Below are 20709 nucleotides of genomic sequence, written 5' to 3'. Positions count from 1 at the left end.
TTGGTGTTTAAAGAAAGCGATCAGATAAAGACAACACCTCCCGGCAACCTTGCAGACGCGACGTCCAAATCACCATTCTCGCCACGACCAGGATCGTAACGTAGACCATTTGTCTTTCGCGGTCCCACGGTGGTCTGACGTTGTCCACGACATTGGATACGGTAATTGGGTGAGGATACTCAGGATAGATGTGAGCCGTCACCTCGCTGACATACAACCAGTATCAGTGGAGTTTGTGGCAATCGAAGAAAGCATGATCAGTCGTTTCTACAGACGTTGTCCTACAACGGGGACAATCAGGCAACTTCAAAAACCAGGAACTGCATTGTACGTTCTTGAGTGGAAGTGCATTTCGGGCCAATCGCCAGGTCAGCGAGAACTCCGAATTGTTCAGATGACTCGAACCTGGCGCCCAGCTCTCACCCTGCTGCCAACCCAAACGTGCGCATAGCGGGTCGTCGGCAACCCCCTTCACTAGATCCCTGTGGAGTTCCCTACGGGTAGCAGTCACAAGGTCGTTGAACCTTGATAGTCGTTTTAGCGCGGCTGGGCACACTTTCATGTAGGCAGATTCGGCCTGCAACGGCTCTCAATAGAAGAGTGGAGAACAAGGTTGGGGTGCCACGGTTGGTCATCTTGCATATAGTGGCTCAGGAAGGCCAGCCTCTCAGCGTCTCGATGACACTTCAAGTTAGGCATTCCCAAGCTTCCCTCATACGAACATTGAATACAGACCTATCTGCTCACCCAGTGTCTTCCTCTGTCCCAAAGAAGCGAGGACAAGAGTTTGACAAGAGCTGTTAGGTGTTGTGCAGGCAGGGGAAGTACGGCCAGTCTGTAAAGGATGAGAGGAAAGACGTAAGTGGTGCACGCCTAAGCTCTACCCTTTAAGGAAAGTTTCCTAGGAAGCCACGAATTGAGTGCAGCCTCTCCCTTTGACCGTACCTCCAACCAATTTTTGTCAAGCTGGGGACCCGGTCCAAGCGACACGCCAAGGATCCGAACCGGGCCATCTGAAGGGTGCTGAGAGGTTGGCGTTGCCACTCCAGGCGCTCAACCGCAGTCCGACCGACTTGCTGCGGTTTATCTTGGTCCCTGTAATTCTTTCATACTGAGCGAGCGCCTCCGACACGATCTCGATGTCTCTGAAGCTTGACACAAAGACTGTGACATCATCGGCGAACACGGATACCTTGGCAGCTGAGCCACCGGGTATTGCAATTCCGCGCAGGGCCGAATTTGTCTCCCCACGTCTCAGCTTGGGGAGCAGGGGCTCCAAAGCCACGACAAAGAGCAGGGACGACAGCGGACAACCCTGACGAACCGACCGAGAGATTACAAGGGGTTTCGAGCCCTTTCCGTTGACTTTCACGATGGCTGTGGGCTGTCGATACATCACAGAGATCCACTTGCAGAAATCCGGTTTAAAACCGGCGGCCTCTAAGACCAAGAAACGATGGTCGACCCTATCGAAAGCTTTGGACTGATCTAAGTTGATCAGCGTGGCTTCCGTGTCGTTACCTATCCCTCCCTCTAGGATTCTGCGGATCAGGTGCAAGTTGTTCTGAATTGATCTACACCTTCACAGCATAGTTCTGTTCCGGTTCAACCAACTCGCCAATAAGAACCTGCAGCTGATTCGACACGACCTTGGCTAAAACCTTCAACTGTGTTTAGCAGAGTAATAGGCCTGTAATCATCTAACTCTTTCCCCCACCATGCCCATCACCTTTCCTCAGCAATGTGATCACTCCCTTGGTGACTTGCCCCGGGATGGATCCCTGAGCAAACCAATGGTTGAACAAATCCGTCAGAAGAGGCAGAAACATGGGTAAGAGCCTCAAATTCAGTTCGTATGGCAGACCATCGAGTTCCGGCGATCTGTCACAGCTAACCTTATTTAGCACAGTAAAAACCTCCCACTCCGTCACCCGGCCCTCACAACTAGCCGCTCTAACTGCCTCGAGGCGGTGAGAGTCAGCCAAATAGTCGCTAAACTTAAGGACCGGAAGATCGGGCTGCTGTGTAAAACGGTCCTCGAAATGTTCTCGTAACCCCTTGCAGATCTCCCGATCTCGATTCAAGGGTGCGTCCATCTGGATGTCTAACTTTTTCAATGTATTTTTCCGAGCTACGCCTAGAAATCTCACGACGCGCAACAGCGTCAGAGTTGACTGCTTCGTTGCCTATGTTTCTAAGCCTAGCTCTAACTACTTGACCTTCGTAGCACTCGCTAGTCTCGCGCAGAAGATCCTGCCTGGCTAGTTCCTGACTAACCCTATAACCCTCCCCTGTAGCCCGGGCTAGTTTCTGCTCTATCTGCTTCTTCGTCTTGGCCTTATCTAGTGCACGGCGCTGGGCATACTTGATGGAGAAGTTTCTAATGTTGGCTTTTAGACCTAACCACCACTTACTCCCGGTCACCGCCCCCACTAGAGCCTTTTTAATTAATTCTCCTAACTGGTCTCGGAAGTCTTGTATCTCCAGAAGGGAGGTGTTTAACTTCCAGTACCCCGCTAACTTAGTCCTATTTCCTAGCTTCAACCAGACCATAACTAGTTTATGGTCTGACTGACCTAATCAAGTGAACGTGGGGCAAGATAGTAAAATCTATTGGGCTTCTTCTAACTAGTATCCTGTCTAAGTAGGTATTCGGATAGGAAAGAACGCTATTGGTCCACGTCCACATCTCCCGCCCTGGATGCTCGACCCGAAACCTGTCGACCAGATCGCATCTAGCCATCAGGTCAGCCAGGTTGGGCTCACATCTTTCCAACCTTCTAGCTTCGCCTCCCACTTTATCTAAATCTGGGTCTAAGATGGCGTTCCAATCCCCCATTAGCACTACCCGCTTCCGACAATCTACAAACACGTCAAGCTGACTGAAGTATGAAAGAGACCCTCTCGTGAGCGGTGCTGGGCGCATGAACCACAACTACCCGAAACACAGAATCTTTTACGGCAACATCGGCCACAACCAGCCTGCCAACCGTATCTCCATGAACAATGTCGACCGTCGCGGACAGAGTTCGCTTCACTAGCAAGAAGACTCCCCTTCCCCGCGGGCTGCCATATGCTGAGAAAACTTCAAAATCCCGGTTCAGCACCTGACAGTCCACAGAAGAAACGAAATGCGTCTCCTGGATCGCAGCAACATCCACTCCCAAGGACAAGACGTTGTGCCGTAGGCGAGCCGCCTGGCCCAGTGATCTCAAGCCCCTTGCATTCAAACTGGCCAAATTTAAAGACATGGTACCTACCTTTAGGGTGTGTCGCACTTGGCTCCAAAGTCTGTCGGCATAAGGATGCTGACGTTGTACGCAATGCTCAAGGAGGTCAGGTTTTTCAGGTCCTGGCCTTCTCTCTTGATGCCGCCAACGTCTAGGGGAAATGTCAATTTTAGGGCCCTGTAGAGAGATGGATGGACCCACACTGGGACCCTTCCCTTGCATTGTATTGATAGTTCGCTTTTTTTAAACAGTTCCATTTCCAGAGAGGCCCCTTCCGCTGCCTCCAGAAGTAACCACAAGTTGCTCTTGCAAGCCTCTGGAGTTCTAACGAAAGTTATTAGGAGCTGGACATCCTGGAAATTTGAGGGGATGTTAACATCTTTCCCCCTATCTGTTGGCAATCCAGCAGTGGCTTTAAAGTCTTCCTCTGACGATGTGAGAGGGCCGTTGCCACCGTCAGAGGGTCAATTCGACACAGTTCTTGTGTTTTAGTCGGTCCTCGAGAGGCAGAGCGACCCCTCCCTCTCCCGGGTTCATTCGTTTCTTTTTCTCTTTGGGGTGGTGGTTCAGTTTGCATTGGTGTGGGGGTGTGTGTTGGTGCAGTGTCATATGTTGTTGTGGTGTACGGTGTTGGTGTGGTGGGTGTGGTGTCTGGTGTTGGTGTTGCGTTGGGTGTTGGTGTGATGGTTGGTGCAGTGTTTGGTTTTGGTGCGGTGTCTGATTTGGGGGTGGATTTTGTTATTATTGCTGTTTGGGATGGTGTAAGCTCACAGGGGGTGGGGGCCACCTTTTCTTCCCCTTCCATCTTTTTAATTTTCTTTTTCTTTCTCTTTTGTTCCTCGAATAGACCGTGGAGTGGGAGAGTTTGTTTTCCCTCCCTCTCGCTGGCAGACTCATCTTCTGAGGAGCAGTCCTTCCTTCTCTTGGTCCCCGATTCAGTTCGTCCAGGGGCCAGTCGTTGTTCCTGGGCTGGTTTGTTCTGCTCCTCTTGCTGTTGTTGATGATGCTTTTCCTTCTGCTGCGGCTGCTGCTGCTTGGTTTGTGACGTCTTTGGCTGCGGCAGTTGCTGGACAATGTGTTCTGGTCGCTTGTCCGGAATTGGCTGCAGCGGCTGTTGTTGTTGCTGCGGCGCTTGTTTTTTGTCCGCTTGCTGGCTGGAATTGGGGGACTTTGTTTTCCCCTTTCGAGTCATTGTGACCCATCCAATGCTGGGGGATGGGTCCACTGGCTTGGTTGTTGTCTCTGGGGCACAAGGCTTGTCGGCAGCTTTAGGGGCTTTGGTCAGATTTTTTGGGGGGCAATCCTTGGCCATGTGTCACTTCTCCTGACAGTGCCAGCAGTGCAGTCTCCGTCCCTCTACTATGACGGACATTGTCCCCTCCTCGCACCTCAGTGTCGCTGGTATTTGGTTGAAGCCAGCTTTGTCGAGACGCATCTGGAGTCTGTAGTCTCCAGTCAGGACATCCCTCTTCTTGCTTGTTGGGGCCACGGGCACCACGTCCCCGTACTGGCTGAAGACCGCTCCTAGTCGCTTTGCTCCCAGGAGACAGGGGACGTTCAGCACGGCGACATTGGTGACTAAGGTATTCTGGCTGGAATTTGATGTTTTTCCAGTGCAGATTTGTCCTATTGGCTTTCTCTTTGGGTTGGGAGCAGGACGTCCCACATTGCGTAGCTCCTCCTGCATATGTATTTGGCTGGGATCTTCAGATCCAGGAGGAGGTCCACCATGCTGTCCTTGTCTATTCCTTTGAGGCCTCTTTTCTTTGTGCCCGAGGTGATGAAGGACACTAGCATCTTCTTAAGGTCCTCTGCGGTGACTGGAAGGGGTTTTATTACGTTCCCTTCCGTGAGGTCCTTGTAAGTGGACTCGAAAAGGTCCCAGTATTCCTGAGGGGACATTTAGGTTTGTGGACCCCATTCAGTGTCTTCATTACTGGCAATGCGGGACCAGGACAGTGTCGTCTGGCTTGGGTGTTGCTGTTGCTGCTTCTGCTGACCGGGGTTTGGTGGTTTGACAGTGGGATGAGAGCCGGCCAATCGGTGTTGACAGTTGCCAATCGGTGTTGAAAGTTGCCAATCTACCGGTCCCTGCCTCCGTGGTCTCTTTCTTTTTCTTCCTGGAATGGGATTGTTGGCTCCTGGGTGCCACCTGTCGTGCTCCACCACTTATGGGGGTTGCTTTGCTCCAGTGTTCTTTGCCAGGCTTTTGTTGCTGGGTATCTCCCTATCTGGAGGGGTGGCTGGTTGGGGCTTCGTCTCTTGGGGAGCGTTTAAGCTGGATCTTTGGTCACCCCGCCGAGGATCTTTAAAGACGCTATCGCTTCATTGATTAGCGCTTTAGTCCTTCTAGCTACTCCATCCTCATCATTTTCCCCTTTTTCCGAGAGGGGGTCGTCCTCTTGGGGAGTTGGAGTGCTACATTTGAGTGATGGTGTAGTGGACTGAGGAGCCAGGGGTTTCATCGGCTGTGGTGGGGAGTAGGAGTGGAGGGGTCGTCTTTGGCCAACGAGGATTGAGGAGCAAGAGGTGCCACTGAGTGTGGTTCACCTGAAACATTCCTCGTCCGCCATTACCTGTGCTCACTGGGTTGGGAGTTGCCCTCTTGGGTAGCTGCTTGTGTGTTTTCTTCCTTCTGGGGAGCGTCCCTCAGTTTATTATCCGGGCGGTATGCCCCGGTGCTTTTTGCTCCCCCTATTGGGGAGTAGTCCTCTTGGGGAGCAGTTTTTCCTGTGGTAGCCCCCCTGGCTGGAGGTATCTGTATTGGTGGCCCCCGGGCTGGGGGTGTCCATTTAAAAAAAAAAAACTCTCTTCCCTGTATTAAAAAAAAAAAAAAAAAAAAAAAAAAAAATTGCCAAAATGAGTGATGTGGAGTCGGCGTCCAAAGTGGAGAGCCGACTTTGGAGCCAAAGGCGGCAAGAGGGGAGATAGAACTGAGAGAGGGAGTGGGAAGTTAGTGGAGGGAAGAGAGAAAGTGTTTCCGACCCTCCCTCGCAGGAAGGTCATAAATTATCAGTTCGGATTCCCCCGTGAGGGGGAAGAGCAGAGAAAGACAGACCAAGTGGGGGTGCAGATAGAACGCTAGCCAACAACCTTGTCAGGTGTTCCGGGCACGAGAATGTGTTGCCAGAACAGCACTGCCTAGCGCGGTGTATGTAGCAGAGAACAGATACTACACTTTGATCTTGTTTATATATTTTATTGCTTTTAAAAATTTTGAAAATACAATTATGTAAAAAACAAAAGATTCTTAAACAACAAAATTAGGCACAAGGCCCTACAAGAGATTGAGGAGGGGAAGGGTTTAGGGTCTTTGTGACTAAAGTGATTAAAAGTAATAAATGTAGACTTTGGAGTCTTACTCTTGACTGGCAACATTTACCAAAATATCTCATTCACTTTATGGATCTTCATCTAACTAATAAATCCCCAGCGCTTAAGAGTCAAAAACATATTTACAATCTGTCTTTGAACGTGGTGCTTGAGAGGCCAATGTAAAATTTTTTGTTTTGTGGGTCTTCAGCAGGGGCAATAGTTGCTTTGTAAACCACATTTGTTGAGAGACAATTTTGCTGGAGCGGGCATTAGGGTTTGTTAAGGCAGTTACAGTTATTTTGACCATTGTTATTATAGTTGTGGTTATTTAATATTTTATTGTTGTGTTTTTTAATTTTATTTTCTAAATTATTTGTGCAACTGTAGCTAAGCTTAATAGTGTTCTTATTAAAAATTTTATGTAGAATATTACTAGGGGGGAAGTGGTGATTAAGAAGCATGAAGAATTTTTTACCTAATTTAGTTTTTATCATATTGTTATAGGGAGGGTTAAACCAGAGGACTTTGCGAGATCTGTTATTCCTATTTGTATTGTTAGGTTTATTAGGGTCCAAGTATGTAATATTAGGGTTGGAATATCCAGATTCCTTTAAAGCATTTTCAAAGAAGGGTTTGTGTAGGTTAAAAATGCTGGAGTTAGATGAGTTTGTGCTAAGCCTTTTTTCTATTGATTTAAGGCTATATTTAATAATGTGTTTGGGGTGGTTGGACATAGGGTGTATATATAGGGGGTATGTATTATTTTTAGTGTATGGTTCATAGGTATTATTAGGGAGGTTAAAGGTAACATCTAGAAAATTTACTGTTTTTATGTTGGAAGACAATTTATAAACAGTTGTGTGTGTGTGTATGCATTTTTTTTTTTTTTTTTAATTTTGTGTGTGTGCGTGTGTGTGCATGTTTGAAAAAATAAAATTCAATTTCATTAGAAAATAAAAAATTTTTGAATAAAGAGAAAGATTGTTCGTGGAGTGGGGAAAACTAATCAAAAGTGTTCATATCAAAAACAAAAAATAAATCCTACTGGGTCATTAGTGAGGCCCCCCTGTACTAATCTAGGTGACTAGACTCCCCACTGTTTTCCGGGGAACCGAAAACAAGCAGGGCGATCCCTAATGGGGATTGGGGAAAATACCTTAATGGAAGTGGGAGAAAACAAAGCAACGGGTGGAGGGGGGTTGGAAGGTGACCTCTGAGTAGGGGAGTGACCGGGGATGTTGAAAAAACAAGGATGTGGCACAAAAGGGATAGGCAGACTCAGAGGTTCTCTAGTACCAAAAAATAAAATCAGGAACAGGATCTCATTTGTACCACCAGTCAAGAGTCTTCTTAAAATGACTTAGCTAGAACCTAAGCGGGATGGGTTCCAACGACCCAGCACCGCCCGTGCCATGCTTAAGGAGGGAACACGTATTGAAACTTGGCTCCTCAACGGATGCACAGACTAGTGCTGTGCACCCATCTCTTGTCAAATTCCACTCTAGGCAACCTCCTCCAATCGCATCTGATCTTTACTTTAAGCAAATGTTTAAAGTAAACGATCAGATCCCGATCCGGAACAGATGTCCCTTCGCGGACCAACTTTGTGCGTGATCCAAATCACCATACGCACTACTGCCAGGATCGCCAGGAAAACCATTCTTTCCTCCCTGGGGAACGGCGGCTCCATGTTGTACACAAAATAACCTTCGTCGAGATCGAGCAGACATTCGGCATCGATGCGAGCCGTTACCCCTCCGACGTACTCCAATAAGGGCTGGATCCGGCTGCAACTAAAAAATGCGTGCCCAATCGTTTTGGGCTCGCGTTCGTCACAGCGCGGACAGAAGCCCCGCGTATGTTCTTTATACCGGCAGAGTTCGTCGAGAAGGGGCAGCGCGTTTCGGACCAGTCGCCAGGTGAGGGAAAATTCTGAGTTGTTCAGAATCTCCCGTCCCGGCGCCCAACTCCAATGAGAACGGACAACCTCCATCGACCATCCCATCCGCCTACAAAGTGGATCCTTCACGGTCCCCTCCACTAGCTCCCGATAAAGTTTCTTTCTTGGCTGATCGAGGACACTGGTCCCCGGCAAAGCTCTAAGAGCGGTCCGGCATTCGGAGAAGAACTTGGACTCCCCCTTCGGTCTACGACGACCTTCTGCCGACGGGTTGGGTTTGAGATTGGGAAACGAGTTCTCAACCACAGGGACCCAAGGAGCGTCTCCTTCAAGCGAACGACCCAGGAAAGCCAATCTCTGGGCATTTCTATGACACAAGAGACTGGGCTGACCCAGGTCTCCCTCGCTCAGACTCTGGACACAGACCTCTAATTCCACAACAGTGAATCGAGGCGCCCTTGCAAGCGGGTTAGTCATTCTGCAGGGAGAGGAAGTACAGATAATTGGTAAAGGATGAGCGGAAAGACGTATGTAGCACACGCCTCCGCCCGACCCTTCAAGGACAATTTCCTTCTAATCCAAGTCTTCACCGACGATTTGACCTTGCCATATACTTCCGACCAATTCTTTTCCAGCTGAAGTCCCGGTTCAAACCAGACACCGAGAATACGTACCGGTCCATCGGTCCAGCTGAAAATATCTGGAAGCGAGTTTACCCCGGTCCAGGCACCAAACCGCAGGCCGACAGACTTGCTGCGGTTGAAGATGGCTCCTGCGACTTCTTCGTATCGAGCGAGCGCCTCGACCACCGCTTGAACGTCCGTCTGGCAAGACACAAACACGGTGACGTCATCAGCGAACGCGGAAACCCTGGCTCGTGTGCCTCCAGGGAGAGCTATTCCGCACAGGACTGGTGTAGCTGCCTCATCCCTTAACTTGCGAAGGAGGGGTTCCAACGCCAGGACGTACAACAGAGGCGACAGCGGACAACCCTGACGACCGACCGAGAGACAGCGAATGACTCCGAAAGCTTACCGCTGATCTGCACCGCTACCGTCGGCCTATCATACAGGACAAAGATCCACTTATGGAAGTCCGGATTAAATTTGGCGGCCTCTAGCACAGATCCCAGGAACCGATGGTCGACCCTATCGAATGCCTTGGACTGATCTAAACTGATCAGTGCGGCTTCGGCATCATCTTCTGTCCCCTCTATGATCGAGCGTATCAAATGCAAATTGTCTTGAATCGATCTCCCCTTCACAGCATAAGTCTGGTCCGGTTCGATCATGTCAGTGATGACAACCTGCAAACGATTCGCAAGAATCTTTGCCAAAATCTTTAACTCTGTGTTTAGCTGAGTCAAGGGCCTAAAATCGTCAAAATTTTCCACCCCACCATGCCGTTGACCATTCCTCAGCAATGTGATCACTTCCTTGGTCACCTGTCCAAGGATGAAACCCTGAGCAAACCAATGGTTGAACATATCCTTCGGAATAGGGACCAACATGGGCGACAATCTCAAGTAGAACTCGTAGGGTAAACCATCAAGCCCGGGGGATTTGTTGCAGCCAACCTGCTTCAACACAGTAATGACCTCATGTTCAGTAACAAGACCATCACAGCTAGCCGCCCGAGCCGCCATGAGGCGGGGCGAGTCAGCCAAATAACTGCCAAACTCCTCGATCCTGAGTCCGGGTAGTTGGGTGAAACGCTCCGATAGATGCTCCCGAAACCCCTCGCAGATCTCCCTGAGTCAAAACTAGGGCGTGTCCTTCCAGGTTATATACTTTCAGAATGTACCCATCCGAACCGCGTCAACATTAACAGCCTCGTTGGAAACTTTCATTAATCTAGCCCTAACTACTTGACCTTCATACCGCTCGCTAGCCAAGCTGCTGAGGTCTTGTTTAGCTAGTGCTACCTCTAGGCCCCCCCCCCTCCACCGCCCGGGTCAGTTTATCCTCTAAGCGCTTCTTTTCCTTAGCCTTATCTAACGCAAGGCGTTGGCTGTATTGGACAGAGAAGCGTCTAATTTTGGCCTTAAGACTAACCCACCACTTACTCCCTGTAACCGCCCCCACTAAAGCCTGCTGAATTAATTCGGTAACCTTCAACCGGTAGTCCTCCAACTCCAACAAGGTGCTGTTGAACTTCCAGTATCCGGCTAGTTTAGGCCTAGCACTTAAGTTCAAACGGGCCATGACGAGTTTATGGTCCAAGTGTCCTAACAAGTGGAACATGGGGCACAATAGAAAGTCTACGTCGCCTCTTCTAACTAACATCCGATCCAAGTAAGTACTTGGATGGGAGAGCACTACAGGATGTCACGTCCACATCTCCCGCCCCGGATGATCCAGACGGAATCTGTCGACGAGATCGCACAAGGCCATGAGGTCGAACAGAGTGCTGTCACACCGCACCGACCCACTAGCCCCCCCCCCCCCCGGCCATATCTATATTGGGATCAAGGATTGCATTCCAATCACCCATTAAAACTAACCGTTCCGGATCCACTAAGAAGCCCTCCAACTGTCGAAAACAGGATGCCCTCTCTACAGCAGAATTGGGAGCATAAACAGCGACAATCCGAAAAACACTACTATTAACGGCAACATCAACAACAACTAGCCGCCCGTCCTCACCTGCGTGAACAACATTCACCGACGCTGACAGGGATACGACTCACTAGCAAGGAGATTCCACGACTATAAGTATTGCCATATGCTGAGTAAACATCGTAGTTGTTCACCAGCACCTGACAATCTCCGTCACAAATAAAGTGGGTCTCCTGGATAGCGGCAATATCTACCTTAAGGGACACCAAGTCTCTCACAATTCGCGAGGCCTTGCTTCGACACCTGATGCCCCTCACATTAAAAGTGGCCAAGTTCAAAGACATGTTCACTTACCTCAAGCAGTGTCACAGACGGATCTGAAATCCTCGGCCGTGAGGACGTAGAAGGCCTGGCCAAGGCTGCCGGTAAGTAAATCCGTAGAAGGCTGTCCATCCTTAGCCACGCCTCCCACGTCCAGGGAAAAGGTTAATTTTAACGCCCTGTAGAAGGAAGGATGACAGTAGATTCTGCCTTCACACTGAAAGTTTATTTTTCTGAGCTGCTGGCCCTTTATGGCATCCCTCGCTGCCTCTAGCATATTCCAGAGAGCTTGAGTTCTGGCGTCTTTGTTCTCCCAAACAAAGGTTATCAGCATTGGCGCGTCTTTAAAAGTTACTGGGGTTGGTAATGTTTTCCGCCCCAATGAACACAAAGTTCCGAAGCTTCTCGTATTGTGCTTTCTGCCTCCCTTTCAACTCCAGAATTTGTAGCAGAGAGCCCGTTTCGCATATCCTGTCTCCTGGCAGGAAGGGAAACTTCTCAGTCCGTTCTGTACTGACTTTCGTCGCAGTAACCTGGTCTTCTTTGGTGGTAGGAGTGGGAGGAGGAGGAAGAAAAGGGGTGGGAGTAGTGACCGGACTTGGAGGAGTGTCCTGAGTAGGGGGTTTGGGGGATTTTCAGTCTCTTTAACAGTGTCTCCAGAGGGGTGTCGGGATGACTTCTTCGGGGATTTTGGAGTGGAGGGGTTTTTTGGCTCTGGCTGAATGGGGGTTGGGGGTAAGGAGGTTTCACTGGTGGTAATGTCCGGGGAAGTAGCTTTAGTTCTCCGGCTTTTCTTCCTCCTCGTCTTTCTCTCCTCCTTTGTGGTCCCTGTGACATTGTTGCTGGTTATTTTGGGTTGGCCGGCCTCTTCTTCGGATGTCCCCTCCTCCTCCTCGGACTCTTGAAGCTTCCTCTTGCCAGAGGAAGAGGGTGCCTCCACTTCCATGGCCGAAACACTAGTGGCTTTTTCGGGATGGTCTTTGATCACCACTTGCTTGGGTAAGTTTTTGGAGGGTTTACCCTTCCTGGTGACCGTCGACCATCCAGCCTCTGCTGCTGGGGGAGTCTGAACCGTTGATGGCGCTTTGGTTGGGACTGCCTCAGTCGTCGCCTTGTCTGATGTTTTTTCCGGGACTTTGGCCGGGGCTCTTTTTGGGCAGTCCTTGGCCATGTGGCCTTGTTTCTGACAATGCCAGCACTGTGGTTTTCTTCCCTCCACAATCACTGACATTGTCCACTTGTCGAACTTGAGCATCGCCGGAATTTTGTCGAATTCTGCTCTGCTCAAGACCATCCGTATTTTGTAGTCCCCGGTCAACACGTTGCGTTGGCCCTTGACTGGGGTTACAGCTTCCACGTCACCGTACTGGCTGAGTATGGCACCCAGTTGTTTGGCCCCTAAGTGACATGTAACATTCAGTACGGTGACATTGGTTCTACGTTTGTTCAGGTATTCCGGCTGGATGCGGATGTTTTTCCAGTTCCAGTCCATCCTGGACAGTCTTGCCGCTTCTTCTTGACTAGGGAGCAGCACGTCCCACATCGCATAACTCCTTCTGCAGACGTATTTTGCCGGAATGTTTTGGTCGAGAAGGAGTTCAATCATTGTCTCCTTGCTGACTCCCGTGAGGCTCCTGGTTCTGAGGTCTGAAGTGACCAGGGAGAGAACCCGCTTTTCCAATTCCTCGACTTGTCCGGTGCGGGGAAGGATGATGTTTCCTTTTGTATACTCCTTATAAGTCGAGGAAAACAGTTCTCTGTAGCCCTCAGGTGTCAGCTGCTCTTCATGGGATTGAGAACCCCATGCCATGTTCTCGCCGTGCTGGGTTTTAGCTGGCTCCGTGCATGTAGTTGCTGGCACTGCTCCTTTACTGTTGGATTGGCCGGGTTTGGGGTCCACTTGGCTTGTCTCAATGTTGGGGGAGAGCGCTGGCCAGTCTACCGATACGTTAGCATCCTGGCTGTGGCCGTCCCTCTGGGTTGTTCCTTTCCTCCTCTTGGGAGGCTGCTGACCACCTTTTTCCTTGGGGCTTGGTGATGATTCCCCTCCTGGGGATGCGCCTCCGGCAGATGATGTAGAAGGTGTGGCGGCTGGGGGTGGTGATGTTCCTGCCCGTTTGGTTAGGTCGGCGCAGGCAGGTGCGTTGCTGCTCCCTTCTTCCGCTACCTTTTGGTCATTGCCCTCTTTGGGAATGTTGGAGGCCAAATCTTTCGCTCCATCCTTGAAGAGTGACTTAATGCCAAGAAAAGCTTAAAAAGCAAAGAACAGACCTTTGATCTTAACCAAACAAGCCAAGCAAAAAAGTGTTACCGACCAACGGAGTGACTTATAGAGTCGCTTGCATGCGACTAAAAATATGTGTTGTGTTTATGGCATAAAAAGAGTGCTTTTATTCTTTTTTTTTTTTCAAATGAAACAAAATTAAAAATATGTGGTGTGTTTATGACGTAGAATGAATGTGTTTTTATATTATATTTTATATCAATGTGATGTACAAAGTTTTGTTGGGAATTTATTGCAAATAAGCTTGGATCTATATTCAGATTCTGTTTGAATATAGATCTGTTAAATCTGTTAGTTTGTCGATTAAAGGAGATAAATTAACACGTTGCTTATGTTAATTGTATCAGAGTCTATAATGACTGCTAATTCAAGAAGTTTTCGCTAAGATTTTTTTTAATGAATTTAATGAGTCTAATATTTCATAACCTAAAAAGAATGATCATGTGCAGAAAAGAAATATAAAAAAATAATTCCCTGCAATACATGATCAGTCTTTTAACTTTAACCTGTATACACAAGTAAAAAACATATTAATATTAGTTTAAAAAAAAAAAAAAAAGAAAAAAAAGACACCTTTAAAATTTTGTAAACACTTTTGAAAGTGTATATGAAAGAAATCTTAAAAATTCTCAAACATCAATAGCATTTTTTTTTCTAGTCAACAGATAATTTGATAAATACAGTTTGTGGCCTTCATTAAATGCATAAATTATACATTCTCTTTTTAAGGAATTGTTGCTTTTTTTGCATTTTCAAGTAATAAACAAAATACTAACCTGTCATCATTCGAGTAGGTGCCATTGTTGGATATTGAGAAAGTGAAGCATCTCTGCCACCATAAGTTATATAATCATTCTCCTCAGATCCATAATTTTGCATTGCTATAGGTTATAAAGAATAAGAATTTTGTAGTTATTTTTAAACACAATAGTTAAGATTACAATCATTTAGAATATAATCCTTGTCCCCAAAACAATGCATTTCAATTTTGTTAAACTTACCAGAAATTTGATCCACTTCGATATCCTCCAACAACAATTTCATCAAGCGTTGTGTATGTGAGCGATGTCTATTCAGTGAAGCAAGTCGAAGTTCAATTGCAATAGCTTTAAGTAACCATGACTGGTGATTTCTCAAGGAAGTCCCTAAAAATTAAACATAAATTTATCAGTACTGTTGCATCTTGCAGACCAGATTTCTGTAAATGTTGCTTGGGCTTGATCGGCACTCAACGTAAACCACCAAAATATGTTGAATGCCAATCCAATTAAGAAAAAAAATATGCTAGGAAACAAAAAAATAAGATTTATCGGATACTAATTACAATTGCAAAACATAAACCAATAAAAAACAATAAAATATAATTACCTTAATGAATAAATATGGTTTTATTTTTTTGTATAAGTAAAAGTATTTTTTTCGCATGATTAATAACTAAATTGAGGGGGGGGGGGGGTAGACTTAGGGTTAGTTTCTCCGATCTGTAACAGTAATGTAATATACACACGGGTAAACTATTTTGAGGACTTTTGATATTTTCAGCAACTTGTGCAAAGAAGGTCCAACTATGTAAAGAGATCCACTTTCTGCATTGCATATTTGTGCACTTTTATGAGCAATCACCGTTAACAGAAGCTTGTTTTTTTTTTTTGTTTTTTTTAATGCTACACTTCCTACCATATGTTCTACAGCTCATGATTTTGTTTTCTGCACAATAATTTTTCTAATTAGGTGATCAACTTGATCAGCATTCAACATATTCTGGCAGTTTGCATTAATTTTCAGTCAAGCCATAGCGGACATTTACCGAAAATTTGGTTTGTAAAGTGTACCAGTACTAATTTATCACATTTTTTATGAGAGTTATAGTCTCTGTGATTTTATATTATATATACACAAAGTCTGGCTACATTATGTAGCCAGACTTTGTGGAAGCATCCTCTAGATTATGTAGCCAGACTTTGTGGAAGCATCCTCTAGATTATGTAGCCAGACTTTGTGGAAGCATCCTCTAGATTATGTAGCCAGACTTTGTGGAAGCATCCTCTAGATTATGTAGCCAGACTTTGTGGAAGCATCCTCTAGATTATGTAGCCAGACTTTGTGGAAGCATCCTCTAGATTATGTAGCCAGACTTTGTGGAAGCATCCTCTAGATTATGTAGCCAGACTTTGTGGAAGCATCCTCTAGATTATGTAGCCAGACTTTGTGGAAGCATCCTCTAGATTATGTAGCCAGACTTTGTGGAAGCATCCTCTAGATTATGTAGCCAGACTTTGTGGAAGCATCCTCTAGATTATGTAGCCAGACTTTGTGGAAGCATCCTCTAGATTATGTAGCCAGACTTTGTGGAAGCATCCTCTAGATTATGTAGCCAGACTTTGTGGAAGCATCCTCTAGATTATGTAGCCAGACTTTGTGGGCACCCTGTGTATATACATATATATATATATACTGGGTGACCACAAAGTCTGGCTACATAATCTACAGGATGCTTCCACAAAGTCTGGCTACATAATGTAGCCAGACTTTGTGGACACCCTATATATATATATATATATATATATATATATATATATATATATATATATATATATACACACACACACACATATATTTCTACATATATATAAAAAGCACTTGTATGTGTGTGTTTGTTCCCTATGGACTCTGAAATGGCTGGGCTGATTTTTTTTATTTTTTTATTTCACACAGTTGTATTTTATGTGTTTCGAAGTGTCCTTAGATAGGTTTTCTATTAGAATGTTTCTTATATCAAAAATTTTAAATATCTGATTACAGAAGGACCACTCACATTTTCACTAAAGTTAACACCTTTATAAAGGCTCACATCACAAGTGCATTTGAGAAGTTTTATCATCGCACAAGCAAAAATAGCTTGGTATATAATAGGTTCTTTAAATAAGATGGCCACATTTGAAATGAAGAGAACAATGATAATTAACTTTTAATTTAAATCATTATATAAAAATTTTATAAAATCAACAGTAGCTTCTCTAAAGTGCAATGTATTGCAAACTAAATCACTGTGGGGAGGCATGTGAAGCTTCCTCCCGGTGCACCACAATGGGTCCCCGACTAGAGCAGGTAATTAATCGATTTGATGTAAAATGGGCACTTTCACCAATTTCGATAACAATAAAAGTATTGGAAGTGTGGAATATTTATTGAGCCTCATTCAATCCTAAGCAATCTCCCTGCTAGTATATATTTCCCTAAAGCTTCTGGTCTTGGAGGGGAGACTAAAACTTGCAGCTATGGTTTCAAATGATCTGAAGTAGCAGCAAGGGGAGACTGGATTCCAAATATCAACTTAAATTTTAAAATTCTTTAAAATTTTTTTTTTTTATGTTCTAAGAATGTCCAAAGTTGGTTTTTGCGTGTATTAAATTTCAAAACAGTTTCTTTCTAAGTAAAAATAACACTTTAAAAAGTAAATAAGAATTTTATGTCAGTGTGTTTAAGAAAAAAAATATTTTTGACTTCAGGAACAAAAAATGGAATGTAATTCTTTAAACTGTGAGAATAACAAAAAAAATGGTAATTCATTAACAATGTTATTTATAATCACAAAGTTAATGTCAAAACTTAAATCCAGCAAATTTAATTTAATTATTTTACAACTATTCTTTGAAACATACTGCAAAATTTTATTTATAGGGTTGAATTTTCTTGCTGATTTTGGAAATCTTTAAGTGATTTCTCTTAAATTCTACTTCTTGACATGAAATAACATTTGAATTTACTTTTTAAAATGTTGAAGCTAATCAAAAACCTTGATTCCAGTAAAGCAACTGGCCCTGACGGTATTCCAATTATAGTACTAAAAAAACTTCAACCTGAACTAGCGCCCATACTTACAAAACTGTTTAAACGTTATCTTAAGGAGAATAGTTTCCCATCTCCCTGGAAAATCTCATCAGTATGCCCTGTATTTAAGAATTCAGGTGATCGCTCATCCCCCTCTCAGTACAGGCCAATAAGTCTCCTGTGCGTCATGAGTAAGTTGCTAGAATCTGTGTTAAATACAGAAGTAATCAACCATCTCAACAAAAATAACCTTCTTAGTGACACTCAATATGGTTTCCGTTCTGCTAGATCTACAGCAGATGTGCTTACAGTTATATCGCATAGGATTAGCAAATCTCTCGACGGTGGCAATCTTTCTAGGGCAATTGCTCTTGACATATCTAAGGCATTTGATAGGGTATGGCATAAAGGTTTACTTCATAAGATCGCTAGCTATGGTATAGCTGGAAATGTCTTCTCAATTATTAAATCATTTCTTTCTGATAGGTTCATAAGAGTAGTAGTTGAGGGGCAAAAATCAGAAGCTCACAGTATTAATGCCGGTGTCCCTCAGGGGTCCATCCTGGGCCCAACTCTTTTCCTGATCTACATTAATGATCTTCCAAATCACATCCTTACATCATTTGTAGACATTTATGCTGACAACACTACCATTTATGGTAGCACATCTAAGACAGTAAACGACCAAGTTCTCTCCAATTCTCTCTCCTCTGATCTTGAGCACATAGTACAATGGGGAAAGGAGTGGCTGGTTACTTTTAATGCATCTAAAACCAAGCTTCTCTCTTTACATCATCAACATTCTAATCCACATTTGGCATCAATTGAAATGAATGGCTCTCGTCTTCAGGAGGCCTCAAGTTTTGACAAGCTTCTGGGCTTGACCATTACTCCTGATCTTAAATGGAACACGTACATCAAAACTGTTGCCAAGGCCGCTGGAAAAATGGTGGGATCTTTCTATCGATCCGGTAAATATCTCACTGCTGATGCAATTCTCTATCTATATAAGAGCCAGGTACGTCCAAGGATGGAATATTGTTGCCACATCTGGGCAGGAGCTGCTAGAAAGGACTTGTCCTGCCTTGATAGAGTTCAAAATAGACTTCGTAGCCTCGTAGATGTCCTTTTCTCCTCCTTGCAACCTCTATCTCACAGAAGAGATGTTGCGAGTTTGTCTCTGATGTATCGTTATTTTCATGGAAAGTGTTCGACTGAGCTTTAATCTATGGTCCCCCCTCGCCAAACTTTCACAAGAAACACTCGTCTAGCTGTAAACACTATCAATAATTCCCCCCACTCTTTATCTGTGCCTGAACCTAAACGTAGATTCCATGAACAAAGCTTCTTTCTTAGAACTGCACGCCTGTTGAATTGTCTTCCGTTTTCCTGCTTTCCGGCTGACTACAATATGGTTGTGTTCAAGTCTAAAGTAAATAAGTTCTTGATGAGCCGTTAATTTACCAAATTCTCATTACTAATGATTACTATATTGTCCAATTTCTACTGTACACTCTTTAACCCTTATCCTTGAGTGGCCTCTGGGCCTTGATAATGTGGTGATGCCTATGTAAAAAAAAAAGAAAAAAAAAGTTGCCGTTAATTTCTGATGTCAAAAATATTTTATATACTAAAAAGGAAAACATTTTTACACAAAAAACACCAGTTTTAACAAAGAAAATTCCAGGTTTCATTTTTTTTTAGCAAATAAATTAATCATAATAATTTCAGAATTTCTTGAAAATTGATTAAATAATAATCTAAAATGTTTGATATTTTTATAGACGGTTTCTTTTTTACAGTGAACAAATTAAATGAAAAATACCTTTATTTGACAAATAATTATCCCCTTTATTTTATTTTCTCAGTAAATGAAACATGATATTTTTGTTATTATTGTAGAGTAACATTCTCTGCTATCCCCTTCATAAACTAGATTTGACTTTTTTGTGTGAACATCCTGCAAAACTTAGCAGAAAAAAAATCCCAATTGTTGTAGAATTTAGAGAAGGAGGACAGTTTTGCACATAAAATTTCATATAAAATAATCCATTCTGGGCTATTCTTCCATTTTAAGGTAGTTCACCAACCATTTTGCTATTATATACATTTTGTGTATATATATATATGTATATATATATATTTAATTATTATAGTAAAAAAATAATTATGACAGCTCCTTTAAGAAATTTGTTTCTTATCGTTGAGCACTTTCAGTTGAATTAAAAGTCGGTCAAGTTAGCTCTTATGCGTAGATCATCGTATAACGATTTGATCACTGTCTACTGACGTAATGAACATTTAATTTAAAATGTTTAAAATTCAACGCTATTTCACACGGTTAATGGTAGCCGAATGGATACGGCCTCCGCTAATCGAGCCAGAGATGTCTCGTGTCGCGGGGTTCGAATCGTTCGACTGGTAGTAATCGTGACACCCTGCACTGAAGAATCCCGAAAGGATGAAACACTAGTGTCTGTAGGTATTTAATTATTATAGTAAAAAAATAATTATATATATATATATATATATATATATATTTTTTTTTTTAAGTTAGATGGTAAGTAGTGGTTCTAATCTTATTTTTTTTGGGGGGGGGGGGGTGATCATATGTGGTTGCCACTAGGACTTATTGGTAAAAATCTTTTACTTAACTGCTATAAAGTGGTTTGGAAGTAGGGGATCATCTACTTTAAATTTATATATGAAACTGATCTCACACCCATGACAATTATTAAACAATTATTTTTTAATTACCACTAGATTTTTCAGATTGTTTAGGTGATTACCTATGAACAAAGTAGACACTTGTGTTACAAGATTTAAGTAACAGAACAGGAATAGCTAGTTAAACAAATACACAGTGATCTTTATTATCAAGTGAAGCATACACACAAACTTGTGAATTTAAAAAATCACGTTTAAAGAAACAACAACGCCCTCTGAAATTCCAAGATGATTACTTACGATTAGAATCCCCTGTAAAAGGTAAATGTTTCAAATGTCTGTAGAAGAAGTCATGTACAGTGCGCAGGTAACGCATTGTTGGTGGAGAAGTTTCTTTGTTCGAACAAAGGGCATATATTAAATGATATGCTAGCTCAGCTAATTGTGGAGTTTCTCTGATACAGCGTGGTCCAGTAAGGGTACCTACTCCACAATTCAAAATTGTTATTAAGGAATGGAGACATGTTCTGGGACAACCAAGAACACCTGAAAAGATAACATTGAAATTGATTATTTAGACAATAACTAATCTACATAAGATTC

General features: G+C 44.1%; 1 protein-coding gene across 2 annotated transcripts in view; it reads right to left on the bottom strand.

The window, feature by feature from the left end:
• Positions 1-20709, bottom strand: part of LOC145276857 (nuclear pore complex protein Nup205-like) — a 393804-nt gene that overhangs the window by 38510 nt on the left and 334585 nt on the right. For both annotated transcript variants that reach the window (XM_080128250.1, XM_080128251.1), the window contains exons 23-25: positions 20407-20652; positions 14610-14753; positions 14385-14489 (exon numbers count right to left, since the gene is read on the bottom strand). In XM_080128250.1, coding sequence (XP_079984376.1) covers positions 14385-14489; positions 14610-14753; positions 20407-20652 — 495 coding nt within the window. The remainder of the gene's footprint in view (positions 1-14384; positions 14490-14609; positions 14754-20406; positions 20653-20709) is intronic.

This window comes from Euprymna scolopes, chromosome 5, assembly GCF_053919585.1.
Source record: "Euprymna scolopes isolate OS-2025 chromosome 5, ASM5391958v1, whole genome shotgun sequence".
Classification (NCBI taxonomy): domain Eukaryota; kingdom Metazoa; phylum Mollusca; class Cephalopoda; order Sepiida; family Sepiolidae; genus Euprymna; species Euprymna scolopes.
This window is presented reverse-complemented; position numbering and strand designations above follow the sequence as displayed.